The sequence below is a fragment of the Oncorhynchus tshawytscha genome, linkage group LG14 (assembly GCF_018296145.1).
Source record: "Oncorhynchus tshawytscha isolate Ot180627B linkage group LG14, Otsh_v2.0, whole genome shotgun sequence".
NCBI lineage: Eukaryota > Metazoa > Chordata > Actinopteri > Salmoniformes > Salmonidae > Oncorhynchus > Oncorhynchus tshawytscha.
Window position 1 is genome coordinate 4,162,355 of NC_056442.1, and position 24,984 is coordinate 4,187,338.

At 46.9% G+C, this 24,984-nt stretch overlaps 3 protein-coding genes across 3 annotated transcripts; 2 read left to right on the plus strand and 1 right to left on the minus strand.

Moving 5' to 3' along the window:
* Positions 1-370: 370 nt before the first annotated feature.
* Positions 371-4,281, plus strand: LOC112266404. The gene is made up of 4 exons (XM_042296595.1): positions 371-779; positions 3,395-3,478; positions 3,660-3,791; positions 3,892-4,281. Exons 1-4 carry the CDS (start codon positions 413-415, stop codon positions 4,170-4,172), a joined length of 864 nt encoding a protein of 287 aa, XP_042152529.1. The 5' UTR covers positions 371-412; the 3' UTR covers positions 4,173-4,281.
* Positions 4,282-7,385: 3,104 nt separating this feature from the next.
* LOC112266402 lies at positions 7,386-9,045 on the plus strand. Its single transcript, XM_024443842.2, has 2 exons — positions 7,386-7,910; positions 8,096-9,045. The coding sequence occupies exons 1-2, from the start codon at positions 7,775-7,777 to the stop codon at positions 8,590-8,592; spliced, it is 633 nt and encodes a 210-aa protein (XP_024299610.1). The 5' UTR covers positions 7,386-7,774; the 3' UTR covers positions 8,593-9,045.
* A 2,964-nt stretch (positions 9,046-12,009) lies between these two features.
* LOC121839238 (solute carrier family 35 member G2-like) lies at positions 12,010-20,975 on the minus strand. The gene is made up of 2 exons (XM_042296868.1): positions 20,383-20,975; positions 12,010-13,897 (listed from the first exon to the last, which is right to left on the minus strand). The coding sequence occupies exon 2, from the start codon at positions 13,885-13,887 to the stop codon at positions 12,493-12,495; it is 1,395 nt and encodes a 464-aa protein (XP_042152802.1). The 5' UTR covers positions 13,888-13,897; positions 20,383-20,975; the 3' UTR covers positions 12,010-12,492.
* Between the last annotated feature and the right edge of the window lie 4,009 nt (positions 20,976-24,984).

Genomic DNA, 24,984 nt, shown 5'->3' on the forward strand with positions numbered 1-24,984 from the left:
TCTGTGCACGTGCTGCTTAGGGAGGAACACATAGACACACAGTCAAACACACACTATTGTTTTTGGACCGTGCAGCATTAAGGAAGAGCAACAGCATTCCGTCACCAAAACGTTCCCATTTCGGTCTGAAACAGCACCCTGCAACTACATTCCAACCCGATAGCAGCAGGTAGTTGACAACAGCTGACGTCAGGGGATCCTTCACTAAACAACAGGTGCAGACGTCTCACAGTCTTATACAACATTGATAGAGCTGACCAGCCCCAAAACGTGATCAAATCGTCTTGTTTTTAACCTTGACTTTTTAATGACGTGTCTCTTGTACACATGCTGCTTAACTGAGATGTGTGTATATAAGGAGGGGGTCTGAGCCTCATAAAGTGTATCATATCTGAACAGGAATCGTTTCAGAATGAGGGGTGCTGTAGCTCTGCTTGTGTTGCTGTTCTGTCTGTCTGGGGCATGGACTCAGGAGGAGAGTGGACGGGTCAGAGAGAGCGACATCACTCAACAGGGACACAGTACAGAGAGAGAGAGCCGAGGGAGCGAAGCTACAGAGGTGACCGGCGAACGTGTGACCACGCAACCTGACATCTGGGATGAGATGAAGGGCCTGAGAGACATGGTGATTGAGCAGAGAGAGAAGCTGAGGACGATGGAGGGCAGAGTGACAACCTGTGAGGGTGAGGTAGAGACACAGAAAAACACAGTGATGGACCTAAGAATCCAGCTGATGGTCACTAAGGCCAAAGTGGCGGAACTGGAGAAAGATGATGCAGGTAACATAAAATACTATGAATACTATAAATACTGACCAAAAATATAAATGCAACAACTTCTACAATTCTACTGAGTTACAGTTCATAGAAGGATGTCAGTCAATTGAAATAAATTCATTAGGCCCTGATCTATGGATTTCACATGACTGGGCAGGGGCGCAGCCATGGGTGGGCCTATGCCTTCCCAGGCCCACTGGGAAGCAAGGCCCATCCAATCAGAATTATTTTTTTCCACACAAAAGGGCTTTATTACAGACAGAAATACTCCGCAGTTTCATGTTACGAGAATTATGTTTTCAATATTCATAACCCAATTCAATTAAACTACTCGGTCTGCAACCCAGAATTTGTAAGATACTGGTTGAATGAAACAGACGGAGGCCCAGCTATGATAGTCAAAAATGTATTTAAACATAAATTCCATTAACATTTCATCAGCTGTCCGGGTGGCTGGTCTCAGACGATCCCGTAGATGCAGAAGAAGCCTGATGTGGAGGTCATGCGCTGGTGTTGTTACACATGGTCTGCGGTCATGAAACCGGTTGGATGTGCTGCCAAATTCTCTAAAACAATGTTGGAGGTGGCTTATGGTAGAGAAATTAACATTCAATTCTCTGGCAACAGCTTTGGTGGCGATTCCTGCAGTCAGCATCAAAACTGCACATTTTAGAGTGGCCTTTTATTGTCCCCAGCACAAGGTGCACCTGTGTAATGATCTTACTGTTTAATCAGCTCCTATACAGTGGGGCAAAAAAGTATTTAGTCAGCCACCAATTGTGCAAGTTCTCCCACTTAAAAAGATGAGAGAGGCCTGTAATTTTCATGATAGGTACACTTCAACTATGACAGACAAAAGGAGAAAAATCACATTGTAGGATTTTTTATGAATTTATTTGCAAATTATGGTGGAAAATAAGTATTTGGTCAATAAAAAAAAGTTTCTCTCAATACTTTGTTTTATACCCTTTGTTGGCAATGACAGAGGTCAAACGTTTTCTGTAAGTCTTCACAAGGTTTTCACACACTGTTGCTGGTATTTTGGCCCATTCCTCCATGCAGATCTCCTCTAGGGCAGTGATGTTTTGGGGCTGTTGCTGGGCAACACGGACTTTCAACTCCCTCCAAAGATTTTCTATGGAGTTGAGATCTGGAGACTGGCTAGGCCACTCCAGGACCTTGAAATACTTCTTACGAAGCCACTCCTTTGTTGCCCGGGCGGTGTGTTTGGGACCATTGTCATGCTGAAAGACCCAGCCACGTTTCATCTTCAATGCCCTTGCTGATGGAAGGAGGTTTTCACTCAAAATCTCACGATACATGGCCCCATTCATTCTTTCCTTTACGCGGATCAGTCGTCCTGGTCCCTTTGCAGAAAAACAGCCCCAAAGCATGATGTTTCCACCCCCATGCGTCACAGTAGGTATGGTGTTCTTTGGATGCAACGCAGCATTCTTTGTCCTCCAAACACAACGAGTTGAGTTTTTATCAAAAAGTTATATTTTGGTTTCATCTGACCATATGACATTCTCCCAATCTTCTTCTGGTTCATCCAAATGCTCTCTAGCAAACTTCAGACGGGCCTGGACATGTACTGGCTTAAGCAGGGGGACACGTCTGGCACTGCAGGATTTGAGTCCCTGGCGGCGTAGTGTGTTACTGATGGTAGGCTTTGTTACTTTGGTCCCAGCTCTCTGCAGGTAATTCACTAGGTCCCCCTGTGTGGTTCTGGGATTTTTGCTCACCGTTCTTATGATCATTTTGACCCCACGGGGTGAGATCTTGCATGGAGCCCCAGATCGAGGGAGATTGTCAGTGGTCTTGTATGTCTTCCATTTCCTAATAATTGCTCCCACAGTTGATTTCTTCAAAGCTGCTTACCTATTGCAGATTCAGTCTTGCCAGCCTGGTGCAGGTCTACAATTTTGTTTCTGGTGTCCTTTGACAGCTCTTTTGTCTTGGCCATAGTGGAGTTTGGAGTGTGACTGTTTGAGGTTGTGGACAGGTGTCTTTTATACTGATAACAAGTTCAAACAGGTGCCATTAACACAGGTAACGAGTGGAGGACAGAGGAGCCTCTTAAAGAAGAAGTTACAGGTCTGTGAGAGCCAGAAATCTTGCTTATTTCTAGGTGACCGAATACTTATTTTCCACCATAATTTGCAAATAAATTCATCAAAAGTCCTACAATGTGATTTTCTGGATTTTTTTTCTCATTTTGTCTGTCATAGTTGAAGTGTACCTATGATGAAAAGTACAGGCCTCTCATCTTTTTAAGTGGAAGAACTTGCACAATTGGTGGCTGACTAAATACTTTTTTGCCCCACTGTATATGCCACACCTGTCAGGTGGATGGATTATCTTGGCAAAGGAGAAATGCTCACTAACAGGGATGGAAACAAATTTGTGCACAACATTTGAGAGAAATAAACTTTTTGTGCCTATGGAACATTTCTGGGATCTTTTATTTAAGCTCATGAAACATGGGACCAACACTTTACATGTTGCGTTTATATTTTAGCTCTGTATATATTAATTGAATCAATATCATTACTAAACCACAAAACATATTACATATTTTGCTGGTGGAATATTGGTGTGTCTTTGATCTTCTTCAGCCCTGGAGGCCAGACTGAGTGCCAGTGAGAGAGAACTGACCACCACTAGGAATGATGTTGAGGAACTGAAGAGACAGAACACAGGTAATGACAGATCCAGACCCGGCCGTTGAGAGAAGAGCTACAGCTCACATGTCTCACATCTAACGTCTCATCACCCTGTTGTTGTTTCAGTCACGGAGCATTGCACTGAACTATCATCGTGGGACAGAACAGAATAACGCTCTCTAAGTGAAACTGTGTGTTTTCTCTCCTGTGTTCACAGACAGACCAAAAGTGGCTTTCTCTGCTGCTGGTTTGAAAGATAAGGGACCCATAGGTCCCTTCAATACTGACAACAACCTGGTCTACACCAAAGTCATCACCAACATCGGCAAGGCCTACAGCCCGATTACAGGTAAGATGCCTGTTTCTGTCCAGAGGTGGTGTTCCGTGTGCCAGAATTGAAGTGGAGAAAAGTAAAGAGTTGACCCCTCTCTTCTTGTCCTCTGCTGCAGGTGCCTTCACAGCACCAGTGAGAGGCGTCTACTACATCAGATTCACCGCTGCTCAATATGGGCTTGGTTACATGGGTATATCCATGTTAAAGAATGGGCAGGCGACCATGTCTAACTATCATTACAATAGCCATGGATACTGGATCCATTTATCTAATGGAGTCATTCTGGAGCTGGAGGAGGGAGACGTGGTGTACATGCGTCTCCCTGCGAGCTACAGGCTCTATGATAACTCATATAATCAAAACATCTTCAGTGGCTTCCTGCTTTTCACTGTGTGAGAACATCAGAAATACTGTGATGGTCTCATGTGAAGAGGAGTTTGAATGTCAGGGCCTCGTGGAGCCACAAAGGCTCCTCTTACGATCAATAAACACATCTTGAAAAGGGGAGAAGAATCACACATCCTTTGTAAAGCTAAGATCTAAAGATCTAAGGGTTGTCATTATGGGCCAGATTTACTAAGTGACAATACACCAGAAGCAATGCTAAATCACACACTATACTGAACTGTACACTACTGAACTGTACACTACTGAACTGTATACTATACTGAACTGTATACTATACTGAACTGTACACTACTGAACTGTACACTATACTGAACTGTACACTACTGAACTGTACACTACTGAACTGTATACTATACTGAACTGTACACTATACTGAACTGTACACTACTGAACTGTATACTATACTGAACTGTACACTACTGAACTGTACACTACTGAACTGTATACTATACTGAACTGTATACTATACTGAACTGTACACTACTGAACTGTACACTATACTGAACTGTACACTACTGAACTGTACACTACTGAACTGTATACTATACTGAACTGTATACTATACTGAACTGTACACTACTGAACTGTACACTATACTGAACTGTACACTACTGAACTGTACACTACTGAACTGTATACTATACTGAACTGTACACTACTGAACTGTACACTACTGAACTGTACACTATTGAACTGTACACTATTGAACTGTATACTATCCTGAACTGTACACTACTGAACTGTACACTACTGAACTGTACACTACTGAACTGTACACTATACTGAACTGTACACTACTGAACTGTACACTACTGAACTGTACACTATACTGAACTGTACACTATACTGAACTGTACACTATACAGAACTGTACACTACTGAACTGTACACTACTGAACTGTACACTACACTGAACTGTACACTACTGAACTGCTCCCTCTCTCCATCCCTCAGCGGTAAAGACCAGAGGCAGTGGCCCAAATCACAACGTTGAACAACTCCCATTTATATGTTGACAATGCCTGAGTTCACTGGGCTATTAATAGCACGGTTTTACTCATTAAGTTGTGTCGTTTTATATGACTGTTGTTATTGTTTTAAGTCATATTCTTAGCCTCTCCCTTTCTCTGGTCTATCCAACCGGGTGTGTCTCCCTCTCTCTGGTCTGTCCAACCGGGTGTGTCTCCCTCTCTCTGGTCTATCCAACCGGGTGTGTCTCCCTCTCTCTGGTCTATCCAACCGGGTGTGTCTCCCTCTCTCTGGTCTATCCAACCGGGTGTGTCTCCCTCTCTCTGGTCTATCCAACCGGGTGTGTCTCCCTCTCTCTGGTCTATCCAACCGGGTGTGTCTCCCTCTCTCTGGTCTGTCCAACCGGGTGTGTCTCCCTCTCTCTGGTCTATCCAACCGGGTGTGTCTCCCTCTCTCTGGTCTATCCAACCGGGTGTGTCTCCCTCTCTCTGGTTAGAGGACAGACAAGCAGGGTGTGTCTCCCTCTCTCTGGTTAGAGGACAGACAAGCAGGGTGTGTCTCCCTTTCTCTGGTTAGAGGACAGACAAGCAGGGTGTGTCTCCCTCTCTCTGGTTAGAGGACAGACAAGCAGGGTGTGTCTCCCTCTCTCTGGTTAGAGGACAGACAAGCAGGGTGTGTCTCCCTCTCTCTGGTTAGAGGACAGACAAGCAGGGTGTGTCTCCCTCTCTCTGGTTAGAGGACAGACAAGCAGGGTGTGTCTCCCTCTCTCTGGTTAGAGGACAGACAAGCAGGGTGTGTCTCCCTCTCTCTGGTTAGAGGACAGACAAGCAGGGTGTGTCTCCCTCTCTCTGGTTAGAGGACAGACAAGCAGGGTGTGTCTCCCTCTCTCTGGTTAGAGGACAGACAAGCAGGGTGTGTCTCCCTCTCTTTGGTTAGGGGACAGACAAGCAGGGTGTGTCTCCCTCTCTCTGGTTAGAGGACAGACAAGCAGGGTGTGTCTCCCTCTCTCTGGTTAGAGGACAGACAAGCAGGGTGTGTCTCCCTCTCTCTGGTTAGAGGACAGACAAGCAGGGTGTGTCTCCCTCTCTCTGGTTAGTGGACAGACAAGCAGGGTGTGTCTCCCTCTCTCTGGTTAGAGGACAGACAAGCAGGGTGTGTCTCCCTCTCTCTGGTTAGAGGACAGACAAGCAGGGTGTTAACACACATCTGTCATCTGCTGGTAAATGTGTTTCCTCTGTTAGTAATGTGATGACCTGCAGGCCAAGGGAGGAGGTAGACACTGACATATTTAGCTTTGTGTTTTGTGGCTGTTAACTTCTGGGATCAGCAGGTGTAACTTATTTGTGTCTCGTTCTCAGCATCCCTCTCTCTCTCTGTCTCTCTCTCTCTGTCTCTCTCTCTCTCTGTCTCTCTCTCTCTCTCTCTCTCTCTCTCTCTCTCTCTCTGTCTCTCTCTCTCTCTCAATTCGCTTTATTGGCATGACGCAACAATGTACATAATGCCCAAACTTATTTTGGATATTTACAATATAAAAAATAAATAGAAATGAGAATTAAAATTGTCAACGGGACAACAGTAACAACAATAACAATAAGCATACAGTAAAGTACATGTGCAGGTTGATTGGTCTGTCAGACACTGTCCCTCATCTTATGGCAGGCAGCAATTTAGTGCGCTGCCAACCCACAGGTCTCTGCGTCCTCCCCCAACAGGACTGGTAGCCTACTCTCATCAGAGAGGTCTTTAAAACCTTGAATAAGGATTTCAAATTTGGGAAAATGAAACTCTCTAATTGTTTTATATTTTTTACATTTTGTCGGGAAATGCAGCTCCGTCTCAGGTTCTGATGTTGTGCAGTGGTCTCTCAATTCAATTCAATTCAATTCAAGGGCTTTATTGGCATGGGAAACATGTGTTAACATTGCCAAAGCAAGTGAGGTAGATAATATATAAAGTCTCTATCTCTCTCTCTTATATATATCTATCTCTCTCTCCCTCTCCCTGTCTCTCCCTCTCTCCCTGTCTCTCTCTCTCTCTCCCTGTCTCTCCCTCTCTCTCTGTCTGTCTCTCCCTGTTTCTCCCTCTCTCCCTGTCTCTGTCTCTCCCTCTCTCTCTGTCTCTCTCCCTGTCTCTCCCTCTCTCCCTGTCTCTCTGTCTCTCTCTGTCTCTCCCTGTCTCTCTCTCCCTCTCTCCCTGTCTCTCTCTCTCTCTCTCTCCCTGTCTCTCCCTGTCTCTCCCTCTCTCCCTGTCTCTCTGTCTCTCCCTGTCTCTCTGTCTCTCCCTGTCTCTCTGTCTCTCCCTCTCTCGTGTCCTGCTGTAAAAGTGGCACCACTCCACCCTGCAGATTGCCCCTCCCTCTCACAGTACAGGTGGTTACATGGTGGTGTAATACGCCCTCCCCCACTTTATCTCCCTTTTCTCTCCTCCCCTTCTCCTTGGTGTATAGCAGTCAGCCCAGACAATCGTGGGCTCAGTCTAGTCAACTAGAGAGAGAGAGAGAGAGAGAGAGAGAATACAGCACAAGACCTCTGGAGTACCACTGGCAACGGGACGGTTTTCTTTTACATACATACACACTCGCATTCACACTTTCTTCCACACACAGACTCGGAAGCGGCAGCATGTTGGTGAACAGGGTCTGGCTTGTGGTGTGTGTGTTCTGCTGTGTGTGTGTGTCAGTGTGTGTGAACGCAGAGGAATATGAAGTGAACTACGCAGACAACTACGAAAACGAGATTACACAGGACCAACAGGACGGTACGTCTCACTCTCTCACTCCTTCATTTCTTCCCTTGTTCTTCTGTCTCTCCGTTTCTCTCATTGACCTGCTCCCCCTTTTCTCTCTCTGTTTCACTTGTTCACCTGAGACCTACAATCTAGAGGTGGCTTGTAATGGCTGACTGTGGATTGACAGTGTGGTGTCTGGTTCTCTCTCCCTCCAGGGGACTCCCCTATGACTACCTGCCAGGCTACAGACCTCTCTCGCTGGAACAAACTCTTCGTGGCTCTGGAGGACTCCCACCAGAGGGATATGATGCTGATGGAAGCCCTGGAGCAACGCTGTGGAACCCCGGGAGTCTGCCAGCAGTGCCTGCCTGCCATCGAAGCAGTTTGTCGGGGGCAGACAGAGCAGGCGAGCCCCAGGCTCCATCAAGGCCTAGTGGAGCTGAAGGAGGAGGTAACAGAGCGAGAGGGGAGGATGAATTCTTCAATACAGCAGATCAGGCAGGAGGGAGCAGAAAGTTATGGGAGGATGATGGCTGTGTTACATCATCTCCTTCAGAACAGCAAAGAGCAGAACCATAGACTACATCGATTGGAGGAGAGTAAGCTGAGAGGGGAGGTGACAGAAGGGGCTGAATCTTTTGGAGCCGGGCATAGAGAAGCAGAGCCAATCAGGACAGGGCATAAAGAGAATGGATTTAGGGGAGGGGCTTAGTGGGACAGGTAGACCAATAGGGACGAGACCTGGCAGTGTAGGGGCGGGTCTCGGACTGGGTTTGGGCATGAAGCTGTTCCCGTCAAGCACAAAGAAACAGGAAGTGACATCTTCGCCATCATCGGACCCGGGAATGATTGAGCGGCCTCTGGTTGCTATAGCGATGGAAAAGCAGAAGGTGCAGACCCAGCTGGGCCTAATATCCTCTGTAGGGAACGAAGGATGAAAAAAGACGAGGAGAAATTAAAGGAAGGATGTCTGATGGAAATTGTCCTCTATCAGGGACTGAATTAAAACTAAAATATAAACTTGTTGAAATTTAGAAATGTACAATAGTAAAGCAAAACAATTGCCTTGAAATATGTTTAGTATTCTTTTAAATTCTGTATAATTAAAGGAAATGCTCTGTGACTCTAATTGTCTAAGTGATGAATAAAGATTTGTTAAACTTTTTAATTGGTGGAAAGGGTTCCTCCTGTCTCAAGTTATACACCCACCATCTTTACCAGGGAAAAACTTGTCATCATGGACATTGTGGACAATAACAGGAGTGTCTCAGATACTGTTGACATCTCAGCTATAATCAGACACAGTCCTCTTTCTCATTACTAAGTTTATACACTTTAACAAACTGTTTAGGATTTTTGAAGTTTTGCCTGACTTATAACACAGTGACTGTTCTGCTGCCACAGAACTTAATTCATCTGTGTGTGTGTGTGTGTGTGTGTGTGTGTGTGTGTGTTGGTGCGTGCTGGCGTGTGTGTGTCGGTGTGTGCTGGTGTGTGTGTGTGGGTGACATGAAGAGAGTTTTCCATATAAAGTAGCAGCCAGCTGGAGGGTAGGCTAGAAGGAGGGTGTGTTTGGAAACTGTCAGCTTTTCTCTCTTTTCTTCAAGACCTAGTTTCAAAATGTCACAGGGTTCAAGGTATTTGAATCCCACCATCCTGGTTTACATGCATTGTGACCTGACACAACGATAGATGAGAGGAGAGACGACGAGAGGAGAGACGACGAGAGGAGAGACGACGAGAGGAGAGACGACGAGAGGAGAGACGACGAGAGGAGAGGAGACGAGAGGAGAGGTGAGGTGACGAGAGGAGAGATGAGGAGACGAGAGGAGAGGAGAGGACAGATGAGAGGTTATTATTAGTCTTAATCACAGCTTCCACTCACAAACAGCTGCTATCAGATGGATAGATACTCTCTCCCATCCTCCTCTCCCCCATCTTCCTCTCCCCCATCCTCCTCTCCCCCATTCTGCTCTCTCCCATCCTGCTCTCTCCCATCCTGCTCTCTCCCATCCTCCTCTCTCCCATCCTGCTCTCTCTCATCCTGCTCTCTCCCATCCTGCTCTCTCCCATCCTCCTCTCTCCCATCCTGCTCTCTCTCATCCTCCTCTCTCCCATCCTGCTCTCTCTCATCCTGCTCTCTCCCATCCTGCTCTCTCCCATCCTGCTCTTTCCCATCCTGCTCTCTCCCATCCTGCTCTCTCCCATCCTCCTCTCTCCCTCTCTCTTGCCCTCCCTCTGGCTGTCTGTCTCTCTCCCTCCCTCTGGCTGTCTGTCTCTCTCTCCCGCCTTCTGTCTGTCTGTATGTCTCTCTATCTCCCTCCCTCTGGCTGTCTCTCTCTCTCTCTCTCCCTCTGGCTGTCTGTCTTTCTCTCCTTCCCTCTGGCTGTCTGTCTCTCTCTCCCTCCCTCTGGCTGTCTGTCTCTCTCTCCCTCCCTCTGGCTGTCTGTCTCTCTCTCCCTCCCTCCCTCTGGCTGTCTCTCTCTCTCTGTCTCTCTGTCTGTCTCTCTCTCTCCCTCCATCTGGCTGTCTGTCTCTCTCTCCCCCCCTCCGTCTTCCTGTCTCTCTCTCTCTATCCCTCCCTCTGGCTGGCTGTCTCTTTATTTCTCTCTCGCCCTCCCTCTGGCTGTCTCTCTCTCTCTCTGTCTGTCTGTCTGGCTGTGTCTCCCTCCCTCCCTCCGTCCGTCCGTCCGTCCGTCCGTCCATCCGTCTCCCTCCCTCCCTCTGGCTGTCTGTCTCTCTCTCTCTCCCTCCCTCTGGCTGTCCGTCCGTCAGTCCGTCCGTCCCCCTCCCTCCCTCCCTCCGTCCGCACCCCTCCCTCCCTCCCTCCGCCTCCCTCCCTCCCTCCCCGTCCGTCCGTCCGTCCGTCCGTCCGTCCGTCCGTCCGTCTCCCTCCCTCCCTCCCTCCCTCCCTCCCTCCCTCCCTCCCTCCCTCCCTCCCTCCCTCCCTCCCTCCCTTCCTCCCTCTGGCTGTCTGTCTCTCTCTCCTTCCCTCTGGCTGTCTGTCTCTCTCTCCCTCCCTCCCTCTGGCTGTCTCTCTCTCTCTGTCTCTCTGTCTGTCTCTCTCTCTCTCCCTCCATCTGGCTGTCTGTCTCTCTCTCTGGCTGGCTGTCTCTTTATTTCTCTCGCCCTCCCTCTGGCTGTCCTCCCTCCGGCTGTATGTCTCTCTCTCCCTCCCTCCCTCTGGCTGTCTGTGTCTCTCTCTCCCTCCCTCCCTCCCTCCCTCCCTCCGTCCGTCCGTCCGTCCGTCCGTCCGTCCGTCTCCCTCCCTCCCTCCCTCTGGCTGTCTGTCTCTCTCTCTCTCCCTCCCTCTGGCTGTCCCTCCCTCCCTCCCTCCCTCCCTCCCTCCCTCCCTCCCTCCCTCCTCTGTCTGGCTGTGTCTCTCTCTCTCTCCCTCCCTCCCTCCCTCGCTGTATGTCTGTCTCTCTCTCTTTCTTTCTCCCTGCCTCCCTCCCTCCCTCCCTCCCTCCCTCCCTCCCTCCCTCCCTCCCTCCCTCTGGCTGTCTGTCTCTCTCTCTCTCTCCCTCCATCTGGCCTCCCTCCCTCCCTCCCTCCCTCCCTCCCTCCCTCCCTCTGGCTGTCCGTCCGTCTGTCCGTCCCTCCGTCCGTCCGTCCGTCCGTCCGTCTCCCTCCCTCCCTCCCTCCCTCCCTCCATCCATCCGTCTGTCCGCCTCCCTCCCTCCCTCCGTCTGTCTGTCTCTCTCTCCCTCCCTCTGGCTGTCTGTCTGTCTGTCTCTCCCTCCCTCTGGCTGTCCCTCCCTCCCTCCCTCCGTCTGTTTCTCTCTCTCTCTCTCCCTCCCTCCCTCCCTCCGTCCGTCCGTCTGTCTCTCTCTCTCTCTCTCTCTCTCTCTCCCTCCCTCTGGCTGTCCCTCCCTCCCTCCCTCCGTCTGTTTCTCTCTCTCTCTCTCCCTCCCTCCCTCCCTCCTCTGTCTGTCTGTCTCTCTCTCCCCCTCCCTCCCTCCGTCCGTCCATCAGTCTGTCTCTCTCTCTCTCTCTCTCTCTCTCTCTCCCCCTCCCTCTGGCTGTCTGTCTCTATAGTTGGCATTGATCACCTTCGCTAACCCTCAGCTGGCTAGCATAGTCAGTGACACTTTACCATGTGAAACTCAGCCAACACACACACACATACACACACAGTCAGTAGGAGAGCAAATCACAGTAACACAGTGAGGTTTTAATATGACATCACACTATCACAATAGCCAGTAAGACAACACAGTATTGGCACTTCACAACAATTACAACAACTACAATACAAAATAGATACATTTACTATTCACATTGGGGTAGGTAGATGTTTTCCCTAACCACTGATACAGGGTCAGATATTTTGACACCTCCTAATGGTTAAGTTAAGGATTGGAGTTGGTGTATCTGATTCTAGATCTGTGGTTAAAGACAGCTATTTTAGCTCAAGCATTAACATTCACCATAGAGTCCTCTTATATACACACTGACCTCAGAGAGAGAGAGAGAGAGAGAGAGAGAGAGAGAACACAAATCCCCTGGGAAAAGAGAGAAAGACAGAAACATAGATAGAAGGGGAGTGGTCTATTTGATTGGCAAGTCCAGAATCTTTGTGCGTGCATGTCTCCTTGCGTGTGCGTGTGTGCTATTTAATTGGTGAGTCCAGGATCTCTTCGTACTCTTCTCTCTGTTTCCTCCCACTTCCTCGAGAGGGGAGGAGCTTCACTGTAACAAGCCAACCCACGCTCGCCACCACCACCACACCCCCTATGACCTCACACACTGAGGGAACCAATGGCACAACAGCGATCTCCAGCACCATAGCGACCGGTACTTCCAGACCCTGTGTAGCCGACACCAAAGCTGGGTGAAGTCGGGTGAGGCCATGGGTCACCCCCACGAACCCCCCAGCAGAGCACACAGCTACCCCCAGGACGATGCACCAAGCCTGGAGACTGGCCGGCCACACTGGCCCCTGTCGGAGGAGAAGCATGGAGACTGCGGTGCTCAGACAGCCGGTCCAGCTGACAGTGAACAGAGCGGTGCCGACACTGACCCGTTCCTTCAGAGAGCGGTACATGACTAGAGCCAGAGACATCCATAGTCCTGCAAGAACAGTCAGGGACCAACCAAACGCTTCCCGCCAGAACTGGGCCGACTGTTGTGCCGGTGTCGCCCCATTGGGCATTCCTGACCCGGTCCCGTTGTTGTTCTCATCCAGCCCTGTTGGGTTAGGAACTAGCGCCAAACCCAGTCCTAACACGCCTGTCGCTACGGTGACCAGGTCCACCAATCCCAGCCGCTCGTCCAGGAGCAACAACGCCAGAGTGGCCGACAGGGCGGTGGTCGCCAGGCGCCAGGTTGTCAACATGGCCTCGTCGTCGCCGAGGGAGACGAAGGATAAGGACGAGTAAGCGCAGCAGAGGGAGAAGGAGTGAGTCAGACCGTACAGGAGCAGCTTCCGCCGATAGCCCTTTGAGCCAAAGGCCGTCTCCGCCCGTTTCATTGGTACAGTCCCATAGAGCAGCTGGAGGATGGATCGTACCAAGAGGAGAGTTAAGGGTGGGAGATTAAAGTGTGAGGCGGCCAGGCGTGTCAGAACACACACACAGCCGTGAGCCAGCCCCGCCATGACCACACTGGCCCACGTGAGCCGAGACGCAGAGACAGACGCCTCGCCGAAACTCGCTAGCTGCTCCCCTACTCCCCCCCCTGCACCCTTCCCTCCTCCCTCCACCCCCCCTTCGGCTCCCCCCATGGGAGGTCTAGGGGGTGTGTCTTTGTTATTGTCCTTCCCTCCAAACAGAGCGCCGGCCTTTCCTGTCCACTTCCTGGTTCCTGTCAGCTGTTTCTTGTCCGAGGTCTCCTCCAGGAAGGAGCCGAAGTCCTCGAAGGAGGGAGCGTCATCGTACCCCTCGTCTCCGGGCTGGGGGAAGTGTGTGTGTGTGTGGGGTGTGTGTGGGGCGTACTTGGCGGTGACGGTGTGAGGGTGGATCTTCACCCGCTTCTTAGAGCCGTCCAGGAGATGAGTGGATTCCATGGTTACTCACCTGTAGGGAGGAGAGGTGAGGACAAACGTTAGACACAGACACACACCCCTCAGACAGAAACAGAGGGGGTTCACCTAATGGCATCGTCTTCCGACCGCATTGCCATGAACTATCTGAGTGCAGACGGAGTCGTCTATCTGACGTAAGACCCTCTTCTGTGTCTGCCAGGTGACTCAGTCAGTGGTTGTAATTCACTGTTCTGACGCAGAGGATGCTGCTGCAGTGGACACACACCTTCTACAATATACACAGACAGTAGACACACACACACCTTCTACAATATACACAGACAGTAGACACACACACACACCTTCACCAATATACACAGACAGTAGACACACACTCACCTTCTACAATATACACAGACAGTAGACACACACACACACCTTCACCAATATACACAGACAGTAGACACACACACACCTTCTACAATATACACAGACAGTAGACACACACACACCTTCTACAATATACACAGACAGTAGACACACACACACCTTCTACAATATACACAGACAGTAGACACACGCACACCTTCTACAATATACACAGACAGTAGACACACACACACACCTTCACCAATATACACAGACAGTAGACACACACACCTTCTACAATATACACAGACAGTAGACACACACACCTTCTACAATATACACAGACAGTAGACACACACACCTTCTACAATATACACAGACAGTAGACACACACACACCTACTACAATATACACAGACAGTAGACACGCACACCTTCTACAATATACACAGACAGTAGACACACACACCTTCTACAATATACACAGACAGTAGACACACACACACCTTCTACAATATACACAGACAGTAGACACACACACCATCTACAATATACACAGACAGTAGACACACACACCTTCTACAATATACACAGACAGTAGACACACACACCTTCTACAATATACACAGACAGTAGACACACACACCTTCTACAATATACACAGACAGTAAACACACACACACCTTCACCAATATACACAGACAGTAGACACACACACACCTTCTACAATATACACAGACAGTAGACACACACACACCTTCTACAATATAAACAGACAGTACACACACACACACCTTCTACACTATACACAGACAGTAGACACACACACACCTTCACCAATATACACAGACAGTAGACACACACACACCTTCTACAATATACACAGACAGTAGACACACACACACCTTCTACAATATACACAGACAGTAGACACACACACCTTCTCCAATATACACAGACAGTAGACACACACACACCTTCTACAATATACACAGACAGTAGACACACACACACCTTCTACACTATACACAGACAGTAGACACACACACCTTCACCAATATACACAGACAGTAAACACACACACACCTTCACCAATATACACAGACAGTAGACACACACCTTCACCAATATACACAGACAGTAGACACACACACACCTTCTACAATATACACAGACAGTAGACACACACACCATCTACAATATACACAGACAGTAGACACACACACCTTCTACAATATACACAGACAGTAGACACACACACCTTCTACAATATACACAGACAGTAAACACACACACACACACCTTCACCAATATACACAGACAGTAGACACACACACACCTTCTACAATATACACAGACAGTAGACACACACACCTTCTACAATATACACAGACAATGGACACACACACACCTTCACCAATATACACAGACAGTAGACACACACACACCTTCACCAATATACACAGACAGTAGAAACACACACCATCTACAATATACACAGACAGTAGACACACACACACACCTTCTACAATATACACAGACAGTAGACACACAAACCTTCTACAATATACACAGACAGTAGACACACACACCTTCTACAATATACACAGACAGTAGACACACACACACCTTTACCAATATACACAGACAGTAGACACACACACACCTTCACCAATATACACAGACAGTAGACACACACACCTTCTACAATATACACAGACAGTAGACACACACAATCCTTCACCAATATACACAGACAGTAGACACACACACACCTTCACCAATATACACAGACAGTAGACACACACACCTTCTACAATATACACAGACAGTAGACACACACACACCTTCTACAATATACACAGACAGTAGACACACACACACCTTCTACACTATACACAGACAGTAGACACACACACCTTCACCAATATACACAGACAGTAAACACACACACACCTTCACCAATATACACAGACAGTAGACACACACCTTCACCAATATACACAGACAGTAGACACACACACACCTTCTACAATATACACAGACAGTAGACACACACACCATCTACAATATACACAGACAGTAGACACACACAACTTCTACAATATACACAGACAGTAGACACACACACCTTCTACAATATACACAGACAGTAAACACACACACACACCTTCACCAATATACACAGACAGTAGACACACACACACCTTCTACAATATACACAGACAGTAGACACACACACACCTTCTACAATATACACAGACAATGGACACACACACACCTTCACCAATATACACAGACAGTAGACACACACACACCTTCACCAATATACACAGACAGTAGAAACACACACCATCTACAATATACACAGACAGTAGACACACACACACCTTCTACAATATACACAGACAGTAGACACACAAACCTTCTACAATATACACAGACAGTAGACACACACACCTTCTACAATATACACAGACAGTAGACACACACACACCTTCACCAATATACACAGACAGTAGACACACACACACCTTCACCAATATACACAGACAGTAGACACACACACCTTCTACAATATACACAGACAGTAGACACACACAATCCTTCACCAATATACACAGACAGTAGACACACACACTTTCTACAATATACACAGACAGTAAACACACACACACACCTTCACCAATATACACAGACAGTAGACACACACACACCTTCTACAATATACATAGACAGTAGACACACACACACCTTCTACAATATACACAGACAATGGACACACACACACCTTCACCAATATACACAGACAGTAGACACACACACACCTTCACCAATATACACAGACAGTAGACACACACACCTTCTACAATATACACAGACAGTAGACACACACACACCTTCTACAATATACACAGACAGTAGACACACACACACCTTCTACACTATACACAGACAGTAGACACACACACCTTCACCAATATACACAGACAGTAAACACACACACACCTTCACCAATATACACAGACAGTAGACACACACCTTCACCAATATACACAGACAGTAGACACACACACACCTTCTACAATATACACAGACAGTAGACACACACACCATCTACAATATACACAGACAGTAGACACACACACCTTCTACAATATACACAGACAGTAGACACACACACCTTCTACAATATACACAGACAGTAAACACACACACACCTTCACCAATATACACAGACAGTAGACACACACACACCTTCTACAATATACACAGACAGTAGACACACACACACCTTCTACAATATACACAGACAATAGACACACACACACCTTCACCAATATACACAGACAGTAGACACACACACACCTTCACCAATATACACAGACAGTAGACACACACACCATCTACAATATACACAGACAGTAGACATACACACACCTTCTACAATATACACAGACAGTAGACACACACACCTTCTACAATATACACAGACAGTAGACACACACACCTTCTACAATATACACAGACAGTAGACACACACACACCTTCACCAATATACACAGACAGTAGACACACACACACCTTCACCAATATACACAGACAGTAGACACACACACCTTCTACAATATACACAGACAGTAGACACACACACACCTTCACCAATATACACAGACAGTAGACACACACACCTTCTACAATATACACAGACAGTAGACACACACACCTTCTACAATATACACAGACAGTAGACACACACACCTTCACCAATATACACAGACATTAGACACACACACACCTTCTACAATATACACAGACAGTAGACACACACACACCTTCTACATTATACACAGACAGTAGACACACACACCTTCTACAATATACACAGACAGTAGACACACACACCTTCTACAATATACACAGACAGTAGACACACACACACCTTCACCAATATACACAGACAGTAGACACACACACACCTTCACCAATATACACAGACAGTAGACACACACACCTTCTACAATATACACAGACAGTAGACACACACACCTTCTACAATATACACAGACAGTAGACACACACACACCTTCACCAATATACACAGACAGTAGACACACACACACCTTCACCAATATACACAGACAGTAGACACACACACACCTTCACCAATATACACAGACAGTAGACACACACACACCTTCACCAATATACACAGACAGTAGACACACACACCTTCTACAATATACATAGATAGTAGACACACACACACCTTCACCAATATACACAGACAGTAGACACACACACCTTCTACAATATACACAGACAGTAGACACACACACCTTCTACAATATACACAGACAGTAGACACAAACACCTTTTACAATATACACAGACAGTAAACACACACACACCTTCACCAATATACACAGACAGTAGACACACACACACCTTCTACAATATACACAGACAGTAGACACACACACCTACAATATACACAAACAGTAGACACACACACCTACAATATACACAGACAGTAGACACACACACCTTCTACAATATACACAGACAGTAGACACACACACCTTCTACAATATACACAGACAGTAGACACACACACACACCTTCTACAATATACACAAACAGTAGACACACACACCTACAATATACACAAACAGTAGACACACACACCTACAATATACACAGACAGTAGACACACACACCTACAATATACACAGACAGTAGACACACACACACCTACAATATACACAGACAGTAGACACACACACACCTACAATATACACAGACAGTTGACACACACACACACCTACAATATACACAGACAGTAGACACACACACCTACAATATACACAGACAGTAGTCACACACCTACAATATACACAGACAGTAGACACACACACACACCTTCTACAATATACACAGACAGTAGACACACACACCTTCTACAATATACACAGACAGTAGACACACACACCTTCTACAATATACACAGACAGTAGACACACACACACCTTCTACAATATACACAGACAGTAGACACACACACCTACAATATACACAGACAGTTGACACACACACACACCTACAATATACACAGACAGTAGACACACACACCTACAATATACACAGACAGTAGACACACACACCTACAATATACACAGACAGTAGACACACACCTAAAATATACACAGACAGTCACACACCTTCTACAATATACACAGACAGTAGACACACACACCTACAATATACACAGACAGTAGACACACACCTACAGTATACACAGACAGTAGACACACACACACACCTACAATATACACAGACAGTAGTCACACACCTACAATATACACAGACAGTAGACACACACCTACAGTATACACAGACAGTAGACACACACACACCTACAATATACACAGACAGTAGTCACACACCTACAATATACACAGACAGTAGTCACACAGTAGACACACACCTACAGTATACACAGACAGTAGACACACACCTTCTACAATATACACAGACAGTAGACACACACCTACAATATACACAGACAGTAGACAGACACACCTACAATATACACAGACAGTAGACACACAGCTAAGTAAATCTACAGCCTGTTTTATGAGACAGACAGGGTTTGGGTGCAGGTCATCTGAGTGTGGCCCCCAGGACTGTGTTACCCATTGAGCTGTGTATAGAAAGAGCTTCAGCAGGTTTTCAGGTCTCAGGTATGGTTACTCATGGTGACTCAATCACTGACTGTTCTAATAAGGACAGAATGCTGTCTGGCTGGCTGGATGCTGACTAAAAAGATGCCACGAGTCTGTGTGGTGGGTTGCGTGCACGTGTCATCTTGTCACTGGGCGAGAGAGAGGATGAGTGTGTGTCTTGTCAAGGTTACACACACACGGTCCGTGCTGGATTTATGATTGGAACGAGGCGCGTACCCGCGCACAGGAAGTAATGCTGCTGTACGCGGCAGGACAAATAATCACCACAATTATAGAAACCACAAAATAAACAGAAAATAACCCCACCGCGGTATGGTCGATACCGTGTCAGTTAGCCGACTATTCCACCGTCATTATTCCCTGCTCTCGCGTAGATTGATTACTAAATCAACTGATATGTGTAACTACTACCAGAAACTCACCTACTGTATTGCGTCAATTCGGTGCACTCCGCTCATTCACCGAACAAATGTATTCTGTCAGATCAGGGAAAGAGGCATCCTTCCACCCGCTTCCCTCCTCATGGGTGGTTTGGCGTGCCTCCAAGGTTACCAGTCGCCCAACGGGTCTATCTGGCTCCTCCAACCGCCGGCAGAGCACTGTTGTCGACCACAGGGGTAGAGAGTGTCGGTGATAAAAATCCTTCCTCCTTTTCTGTCTCCCGATCCCTCACCCGTCCTCCCTCACTCACACACACAGCAGCTGCGCTTCTCAGCTTGCCCGACCGTGGAGAGAGAGAGTGAGAGAAGAGGGAACGATGTCATTATGCTTAAGCATGCATAGCGACAAAAAAATCATCATCATAAACACTGACCACTGTCAGTCACGTTTGTGTGTGCGCGTTTATGTATGCACGCACGCACGCACAAACACACACGCACAAACTCACGCACACACACAGAGACAGATCTGGTCCCAGCGGGGAACTAATGGTCCTTCTCTATCCCACATCTATATTTCATCACCTTCTCAACGCTCCTCTGCTGTAGGGAATGATGATAGTCTCTCTTTCTCGCTCTCTCTCTCTCTCTCTCTCTCTCTCTCTCTCTCTCTCTCTCTGACTTTCTCTCTCCTGGGTTGTCATTATATGTGTGTATGTGTGCGTGCCTGTGTGCATGCAAGCATGTGTTTGTGTCATGGCTTGTACCCCATACCAGTAATTACCTCTTTCTTTAGCTGCATGCAGTCTATAGTTTGTCCCTGAGGCTGGTTGACAGACAGACACTTAGACAGGAAGCAGTCTATTAGTGAGACCAGACCTGCCATATGGGTAACCCACTAACACAGCGCTTTCTCTACAGTAATGAGTAGCGTATTATCTTCCTGTCTGTCAGTTAAGCAGACAGACAGACAGGCAGACAGACAGGCAGACAGACAGACAGACAGGCAGACAGACAGACAGGCAGGCAGGCAGACAGACAGACAGACAGGCAGACAGACAGACAGGCAGACAGACAGCCAGACAGACAGACAGACAGACAGACAGACAGACAGACAGCCAGCCAGACAGACAGACAGACAGACAGACAGACAGACAGACAGACAGACAGACAGACAGACAGACAGACAGACAGACAGACAGACAGACAGACAGACAGACAGACAGACAGGCAGGCAGGCAGGCAGGCAGACAGGCAGACAGACAGGAAGGCTCGCCAGGGAAGGGCTCTGGGTTGGAGGAGAGGGGTGCTATGGCTCTATTCAGTCCAACAGCCGTACTATAATCTGTCTGTCTGCCTGTCTGCCTGTCTGCCTTCCTGTCTGTCTGTCCGTCCGTCCGCAAAACAGACAGTGTGTGTTAGGTTGCTTCTTGGAAGGAAATATGTTCTGTTTCTATGGCAACTGTGAAGAGGAGAGCGCTATAAGCATTTTATGGGACTATTCAATAACTATATTATGGAGAGGTTTACCAACAGAGAGAGAGAGAGAGAGAGGGAGAGAGAGAGAGAGAGAGAGAGAGAGAGAGAGAGAGAGAGAGAGAGAGAGAGAGAGAGAGAGAGAGAGAAGTGCCTTCTATGCCATCAAAAGGAACATACAATTTGACATACCACAGGATCTGGCTAAAAATACTACAAGCAGTTATAGAACCCATTGCCCTTTATGGTTGTGAGGTCTGGGGCCCGCTCACCAACCAAGAATTCACTAAATAGGATGCCGAATTCTGCAAAAATATCCACCTCGTACAACGTAAAACACCAAATAATGCAAAATCCAGAAAAGGGCCGTTAAATTCTACAACCACCTAAAAGGAAGTGATTCCAAAACCTATTCTGTGGTCTATGTATTGCCTTACCTCCTCACGCCATTTGCACACACTGTATATAAATGTTATTTTTTTCTACTGTATTATTGACTGTACGCTTGTTTATTCCATGTGTAACTCTGTGTTGTTGTTTGTGTCGCACTGCTTTGCTTTATATTGGCCAGGTCACAGTTGTAAATGAGAACTTGTTGTCAACTGGCCTACCTGGTTAAATAAAGGTGAAATACAAATAATAACAACAAAGCCCTCCCCTGAAGAGAAATGAACCTGGAGTCCCCTAAGCAAGCTGGTCCTGGGGCTCTGTTCACAAACACACCCCACAGAGCCCCAGGACAGCAACACAATTAGACACAACCAAATCATGAGAAAACAAAAAGATAATTACTTGACACATTGCAAAGAATCTACAAAAAAAAACAGAGCAAACTAGAATGCTATTTGGCCCTAAACAGAGAGCACACAGTGGCAGAATACCTGACCACTGTGACTGACCCAAACTTAAGGAAAGCTTTGACTATGAACAGACTCAGCGAGCATAGCCTTGCTATTGAGAAAGGCCACCGAAGGAAGACCTGGCTCTCAAGAGAAGACAGACTATGTGCACACTCCTGCCCACAAAATGAGGTGGAAACTGAGCTGCACTTCCTAACCTCCTGCCCAATGTATGACCATATTAGAGACACATATTTCCCCCAGATTACACAGATCCACAAAGAATTTGAAAACAAACCCGGTTTTGATCAACTCCCATATAATTTGGGGGAAATACCACAGTGTGCCATCACAGCAGCAAGATCTGTGACCTGTTGACACAAGAAAAGGTCAACGAGTGAAGAAGAAGCATCATTGTAAATACAACCCATATTTATGTTTATTTATTTTCCATTTTGTGCTTGAACTATTTGCACATCGTTACAACACTTTATATAGACAAAGTATGACATTTAAAGTGTCTTTATTCTTTTGGAAATGTTGTGAGTGTAAAGTTTACTGTTCATGTTTATTGTTTATTTACATGTTATTTATTATCTATGTCACTTGCTTTGGCAATGTAAACATATGTTTCCCATACCAACAAAGCCCTTAAATTGAGAGAGAGATGAAAATGACAGAGATGCTTTAGTAGTTTTCTCTGTGAGAAGTTGTGCATTTTTCTTAGACTGAGGATGAAGAGCAGAGAGAATGAATTATAGAGAAGAGGGAGGAATGGAGAGCTTCAAACACTTCACACTTGTTTATCCAAAGCCAATGAAATGACAACACGCTCCCTATGTGGGGCGGGAGGGTAGCCTAGTGGTTGGACTAGTAACCGGAAGGTTGCGAGTTCAAACCCCCGAGCTGACAAGGTACAAATCTGTCGTTCTGCCCCTGAACAGGCAGTTAACCCACTGTTCCTAGGCCGTCATTGAAAATAAGAATTTGTTCTTAACTGACTTGCCTGGTTAAATAAAGGTCAAATAATAAATGTAGTGAAGTACCTTTGACCTGAGCCCCAGGTTGTCCAGTAGTACCTGTCTGTCTGTCTGTCTGTTTTTTTTCTTTCTTTCTATTTATTTCTCATCTCATCTAAACTCATCTCATCTATTTCTCATCTCTCTCATCTAAACTCATCTCATCTATTTCTCATCTCTCTCATCTAAACTCATCTCATCTATTTCTCATCTCTCTCATCTAAACTCATCTCATCTATTTCTCATCTCTCTCATCTAAACTCATCTCATCTATTTCTCATCTCTCTCATCTAAACTCAGCAAAAAAAGAAAAGTCCTCTCACTGTCAACTGCGTTAATTTTCAGCAAACTTAACGTGTAAATATTTGTATGAACATAACAAGATTCAACAACTGAGACATAAACTGAACAAGTTCCACAGACATGTGACTAACATAAATGGAATAATGTGTCCCTGAACAAAGGGGGGGTCAAAATCAAAAGTAACAGTCAGTATCTGGTGTGGCCACCAGCTGCATTAAGTACTGCAGTGCATCTCCTCCTCATGGACTGCACCAGATTTTCCAGTTCTTGCTGTGAGATGTTACCCCACTCCTCCACCAAGGCACCTGCAAGTTCTCAGACATTTCTGGGGGGAATGGCCCTAGCCCTCACCCTCCGATCCAACAGGTCCCAAGACCTGCTCAATGGGATTGAGATCCGAGCTCTTCGCTGGCCATGGCAGAACACTGACATTCCTGTCTTGCAGGAAATCATGCACAGAATGAGCAGTATGGCTGGTGGCATTGTCATGCTGGAGGATCATGTCAGGATGAGCCTGCAGGAAGGGTACCACATGAGGGAGGAGGATGTCTTCCCTGTAATGCACAGTGTTGAGATTGCCTGCAATGACATCAAGCTCAGTCCGATGATGATGTGACACACCGCCCCAGACCATGACTAACCCTCCACCTCCAAATCGATCCCGCTCCAGAGTACAGGCCTCGGTGTAACGCTCATTCCTTCGACGATAAACGTGAATCCGACCATCACCCCTGGTGAGATAAAACCGCGACTCATCAGTGAAAAACACTTTTTGCCAGTCCTGTCTGGTCAGGCGACGGTGGGTTTGTGCCCATAGGCGATGTTGTTTCTGGTGAGGACCTGCCTTACAACAGGCCTTCAAGCCCTCAGTCCAGCCTCTCTCAGCCTATTACGGACAGTCTGAGCACTGATGGAGGTATTGTGCGTTCCTGGTGTAACTCGGGCAGTTGTTGTTGCCATCCTGTACTTGTCCCGCAGGTGTGATGTTTTGATGTACCGATCCTGTA